Source organism: Geospiza fortis, unplaced genomic scaffold, assembly GCF_000277835.1.
Source record: "Geospiza fortis unplaced genomic scaffold, GeoFor_1.0 scaffold162, whole genome shotgun sequence".
NCBI lineage: Eukaryota > Metazoa > Chordata > Aves > Passeriformes > Thraupidae > Geospiza > Geospiza fortis.
The window spans coordinates 6,074,764-6,081,095 of NW_005054316.1; the positions used below are offsets into that span (position 1 = coordinate 6,074,764).

Here is a 6,332-nt window from a genome sequence, read left to right on the forward strand (position 1 = left end):
CCGCCATCCCTGTCGCCCTCCCCCAGGGTGGAGCCGCGTGTCCCGGAACCGGCGGCAGACGGGCCCGGCCTTTGTTCTGCCGCCCCCGGGAGCCGGCCCCTGTCCCGGTGTTCACTGGGCTCCTCCACTCTGGCTTCTAGCCCTGCTGCTGCAGGTCCTTCGGGGAGAAGACATGAGGGGTGTGGTGGCCTCGGGCTGGCCCCGAAGGAGAAGCCGAGTGCCGTGGTGGGAGGGCGGCCGGTGCTGTTTGGGCCGGGGCAGAGCTCGGCCAGGCTGTTTCTGTGCGGAAAGAGGAGTCCAAGCCTCTCGTCTGCGTCCTACAGGCACACTGGTGGGGCTCACACCCCATTAACAAGATACAGAGTAGGATAAATCAAGGGTCTCAATCTGTTATCGTGCCAAATGACCCGCGATGTCACCCCGCTAAGGAGGAGGAAGCCGGCAGTGCTGCTTTTGCAGAGGGACAGTGTCACTGAGCTGCTGCACTATTAAACAGCCGCGATGTGACACAATAGCGAAGCAGCGAGAGGGGCCAAGGTGTGTCGGGCTTGTCCTGTTCTAAAAGCCTCGTCCAGGGCCTGGCCTGTGTTACATTCACAGACTGTTTGGGTTTTTTAAAAATATATAATGAACATACTTGAACATAATTCTTACAGCTGTTTTCAAAAAGGTCTTCAGAATTATTAAAGGCTATAGTATTGCTCTGCAGTTTGCATGTGTTGCTTGGCAGCACCCTTTTTAAACAAGGTGTTGGAAACATTGTCTGCTTGCTTTGCGTCAGAGAGGTAGGGCAGGGAAACCTCAAAGTAACCGATTCTTTCCTGCTTTATTTTTTAATACCAAAAAGTTTTTATGTCATCTTATTAAAAGATGACATAAAAAATATTTTCTTATTAAAAGATGACATAATGATAAAACGGGTAGTGTTGTGTTATTTCATAGTCTAGTTATAGCACATATATCTCAAATCTGGATATCAGAAATTTATGTTCATTTTTGTCATTCCAAGAAGGGAAGATGGTTGAAGAGTAACATCAGCCCTAGATCTGAATTCTCAGATCTCTCTATTGTTTCAGTACAAATTAGATTTCAAAATACCTTTGAGAACTTGGGTTGGATTTAAGTAATTTTACTTTGGTGTGAACCGTGTTTGTACTCACTCAGGCATTTCTGAGCAGATTTTGTGAAGAAGAAAACTGTTCGTGGTTTGTCATCTTGCTTGATTGCAGTTCTTCATGTCTGCCAGCATAGCATGTCTGCCATGCATATTCTTAAGCTCTGTGGGAGAGAATGTTTTTTGATAATTGTAGCTCTTACTTGGTTAAATACACTGGTGCACCTTATAATGTAAGCACCTGTAAAATGCAGTATACCATGAAAATAAATGAGGCATGTTCAAATTAAATGCAAGTCAAGATGCTGAAAATAAAAAGCAATTTGCCACAGCACATAAAAGCTTTTTAAAATGTTGAATTGAACTTCTAGATAGGCACAGAAAAGGAACTACCCAGCTTGTCTCCCAGAATGTGCTTTTCCTTCTCTCATGGAGAATGACCAACTTCTCTCATCTTTCTGAATGTCACATGTCATTGAAGCTGGCTAGACTGGTGTAACTATGTCCTGCCTGCACACCTGAATTACACTGTTGTTTATTTCTGTCAGCTGGGGAAGCTGACTGACCTCCCAGTGAAAATCCATCAACAGTTAACACCCGGTTCATCTTTGCATTCTTACTGGGTCTTTTGGAATCAATCAGTTTGTCTTTAGTGCTGTTCTTTTGTCCTGGTTTGTGAGGTGAGGCTGTGAGACACCAGCAGTGACAGGGTGGGCTGTAAGTCGCTGCTGCAGCGCGGGGTCCCCCAGTCGGTGCTCCCTGGCCCTGTGAGTGGCTGCTCGTTCTACCCCCTGACGTGGGAGGCAGCAGGAGCAGAGGGAATAAAACAAGAAAACATAAACCACTAACCATACATGTAAATGGGTGGTAGTTTGAAGGTCAGTAAAATGCTGAGGCCTTTGCTGTCTGATTCCACGTGCTTAATCTCTGCTCCCTGAAGGCTGAAGGTCCGGTGAGCTACATTTCCCCTTTGGTTTCCAAGGGCAGCTTTCCTATCCTAGGCTGAGACTGTCAGGACAGTTTTTCCTTCAGTTTTGAGCTCAGATCTTGCCCACAGCAGTGCCCTGGAGATGTCGGTTCCATTTAACTGCCAGCTGAGGTTACCTCTGTGAGCCCACTGTGATGTGAGGACATTAGTGCTCGTTGGGAAGGGGGAATAGATGTGAACACAAATGCCATACTTGTTATTTTCAAATGCTTCCAAGTCAAAATTTGAAAGCTTTCTTGACTCAAAAGGCCAGCCAATATTAGTTCATCTCTTACTTTTCGTTACTTTTCTAAGAAGGTGAACTTGACTGGGCTGAAGGAGGTAGAGTACATATATATGCCAATAAAGGCAAACTTGGTATCTTTTGACTTGCCAGAAATCTGACAAGGATAAATTAAATTTCTAGAGCATGTTCTTAACAGAGCTCAAACATCATAAACAGAAGAATGTGTCCCCTCATTATTTAAAATTCTTCTTTCTCTTTTGTAGGCTTCCTTTCTTGTTGATGAAGTCAGCAGCATCATTAAAGAGGTAATTTAAACATTTTCACTTTTTGGTGTGGAAATTTGATATGTTGTATGCTGTGCACTAAAAGACATTCAGTAAAATGTGATAACTGATATGTAATAGATTCCTAGATGGGTTGCTGTCAAAGTACAGGTGACTCTGGATTTAACCAGTGTATGGACTTCAGCTTTAGCTGTGATATATATTGCAAATCCAAGTAATTCCATACACTCCTCTCTGGTTGCAGTGCATCCCTATTAGAATTTCTAGGGGGATGTTTTATGTTAAACACTGTAGAAATAGATTTTATGTTTTAGTAAAATACAGGAGTTTTTTGTAGACTGTCTGCCTATGCATGTTACTGTGTTCTTTGAAGATGCTTTTCTCCAAAGTGAATTCTTGTTTGTTTGGAATGATTGAACATTCTTGTTGCTAAGAAACATGAATTTTCTGTCTAGAAAATTTCTAGCAGGATTTGGAATTCCTCTCGTAGACTAGTGCAGTCTTTTTGTTGTTGCAAAATAACTGTTTTGGTCAAACTCTGTAAATTGAATACACATGCTTTAATACATACTTGTGTCTCTTCTAAATTCAATTTTATGATTATTTTAAAAATAATTTCTCTGATGAAAAAATGTGCCAATGAAAAACATGTAGGTATAGTGTACTTTTATTGATATCTTAAAAGGGAAGCTATCCTCATAAGTAAAATGGATTATTTGGCTGGAGGCTTATGTTCTGTTAGTAATCAGCAACTACATGGGTCTTCTGTTTTGGTCTGGGGGTTTGTTTCCCAAAAATGATTCTGCTCTAAAACTGGAATTTAATTTCCATAGAAGAATATGTATGAACGAGCTGTTGCACTACTGTGCCTTTTTTAATTCTCTTCAGGGCTGTTTAAATGTAGGGCTCTTTTCATAACTATGGCTGTGGGACTTTACAAATAATCTTAAATATCACAAAATGAACAGAGGGTGGGATCTATGATGATTTCTCCTATGCCTGGCTCAGACTCTGACCTGCACGATTTTAATAATTAAAAACACTTCCAACAGCCAGTGTGGACCAGCAGTATTTGGGATTTTTCTGTGGGTATGGGGTCCATGTTGGGAAGGGTTATAATGTGTGCCTTGCAGTTGACAGCAGTGCAGCTCCTTCACCTGCTTGTCCCCCGCAGGCCATAGAGGGCGCTATCGGTGGCAACGCCTACCAGCACAGCAAAGTGAACCAGTGGACAACGAGCGTGGTGGAACAAACCCTGAGCCAGCTCACAAAGCTGGGGAAGCCCTTCAAGTACATTGGTGAGCTCCGCTTCCCCTTTTCTCTGAAAGCTGGCACAGTCACGTGCACCAGTAGGCAGGGGATGGGGAAAGATCTTAGGAAGAGCCTTGTCTGTAAACTGCTCACAAGCATGAATGTTTGCTTATGGATGTGTTATGTGTGTGCTAAGCTGAGCAAAAATGGAGCTAAATGTTAATTAATGTTAGTGAGAAATTAATCAAAGCTTCTCTACTGACTAACAGTGACCTGTGTGATTATGCAAAAGAATGGTGCTGGGCTACATACAGCAAGCTCTTGCTTCTGGGACAACTCCAGTGATGGTAAGGAAAACAACTCTTGGATTTTCCAACCAGCAGTTTAATGCCTGTCTCTTTAAGACTAGGCAGCATACTTCCCCCCGCCCAGTCTGTAGCTTTGGAGTAATAGCATACTGTTGGGTATTTTTTCCATTTGGCTGTGATGCCAACTGGGCTGTATATTAAATGCTTGGCTGTTGTGAAAGCTTCGTTATTAAGGTTCTTAAAGGAAACAAGCATAAAAATGCATACAGGGGCATGCATGTAATCACTTCGACTTCCTTCTGTTTCTGAAACCCTTATTTTTGTATTTGCAGGAACCTGCACTGTGAGATGGGAGAATAAGACCATGTACTGTATTGTCAGTGCCTTTGGACTTGCGTTATAATTGCCTTGTTCATTCTTCTCTTTTCTATTCCAGCACTTGATTCCATCTCCACTCAAACTGTGAATACCTGAACTTGTTTTTAATGCATTTTTTAAGTAACTTTTCTTCAAAGGTAGAAATTTGAAAACATTCTGTTACCTGTTTTATGTTTGTACCTAGTACCATACCAGTGTTTTCTATACTTTTTTATCACTTAAGAATTTCTCTTCAAGGTGCTAATACTGAAATCTGCTGCAGTGTAAACACTTTCTCTAGATTTCTTTTCTTAGACCAATATAAATGAGACACTGACTTTCACACTTTGTACTTTTGGTTAGCATTAAATTATTGAAATTCATAACCATTGGTGTGATTCATTTAAACTTAAATCTTTTGTTACTGGGGGGGGGAAGTGTCAGTTTTTTCAATTCTCTTCAAGATAGTCAAGGTACATACCACAGTGCAAAGCACTTTCATAGTTTGCCATAGACACTACAAAGTTGCAAGAAAATTAGATTATGTTTCTCAAATAGTAATTTGGCATTTTTGGGACCTGTTTAATCTTTTTGTATGGTATTTAGAGCATGGAACAATGACTACCCTCAATGAACAAAGGTAAGAAATTTTTCACATTCTGGAAGTGCTCAGCAAGCTGTACTTGGGTAATCATTCACTTCTGCAGTCAGTTACGTGTGTTAAGTAGGTCTTGAACTTACTTGCTACAGGCCATGTTAATTTTGATGATAGTGAGGGTGATGAGTTCTGGTAGCTGATGAAATGTGATCCTTTCTGAAAGGGGAAAAACCTGCCTTGAGGCAATGTGACTAAATAACATGTGAGTAGGTCTCCTGCCTTCTAGAGTAAAGTTGCAGAAGAATAACAAGTAAGTAAGTGTTCAGTGTAGTCTTGGGTAATGTTTTGTCAGCTAATTAAAGAAATGGGAACATACTGTGAACTTCAGAAAACCTGTACCAACAGCTGTGCTGCTTCTTCAAGCAGTAGCTCACTGCTAATGAAGCTGAAAGAGTTACAGAGCCATGTGGGAGAGCATCCCTGGGCTGGAGTCAGTTGAAGCAATCTGTGATTTGTTTCTTTGTAGGAAGCCCTGTCTAATGTGTTCAGAATCTGGCTCTCAGCTTGAGCTGTTTAAGAGAGAGAGAGATGATTGCTAATACAACAGTGATTCCACAGTCTGGAGAGATGTAATACTACAAGTTCAAGTGGCAGGAGAGAATTTGTTTGCCATAGTGTTACGTGCTCTGTGCTAACTGCTCAGTGTAGTCAGACTGTGGAAAGCCCTGTGCTAGGCAAGGTTTTGACCCTCTTCCTCCCAATCCATATCTGCTGTCAGAAGAGCAGAAGAGATGTATGTATCAGCAGCTTTGGGCTTGATGCATTTGAGACTTTTAATAGAGCTGCAAGGCTTCAGCATTTCTGCTGACAGCTCTGTAAATGCACCTCCTTCATGACAAGCCACTTCATTCTTTTCACATATGTCCTAGTGAGTGCTACAGGCTATACACAGTGTGTATGTATATACCTTAGCCTGAGGAGCACATCCCTTTATGTTGCTGTAAGAGAGCTTTAGTACAGATCCAGTCTTCAGTCAGAAATGATACAACACCTGTAAAAAGAAAATATTAAAAGCAGATTGAATAACATGCCTAAAACAGTCATCAGGGTCAGAGAGAATCTTGTCATGAAAAGAATAAATCTTTGCTCTCTTGAGTTGCTAAGGAAGTTTTTCATCTGGATGTTAGATACTTTTTCTCCTTTCCA

The 6,332-nt window shown here is 41.6% G+C and overlaps 1 protein-coding gene across 1 annotated transcript in view; it reads left to right on the plus strand.

The window, feature by feature from the left end:
• Positions 1-4,914, plus strand: part of DYNLT1 (dynein light chain Tctex-type 1) — a 5,222-nt gene extending 308 nt beyond the window's left edge. The window contains exons 2-6 of the mRNA XM_005420144.1: positions 27-217; positions 2,592-2,633; positions 3,787-3,910; positions 4,133-4,210; positions 4,504-4,914. Coding sequence (XP_005420201.1) covers positions 27-217; positions 2,592-2,633; positions 3,787-3,910; positions 4,133-4,210; positions 4,504-4,574 — 506 coding nt within the window. The 3' untranslated portion in view covers positions 4,575-4,914. The remainder of the gene's footprint in view (positions 1-26; positions 218-2,591; positions 2,634-3,786; positions 3,911-4,132; positions 4,211-4,503) is intronic.
• Positions 4,915-6,332: the final 1,418 nt, after the last annotated feature.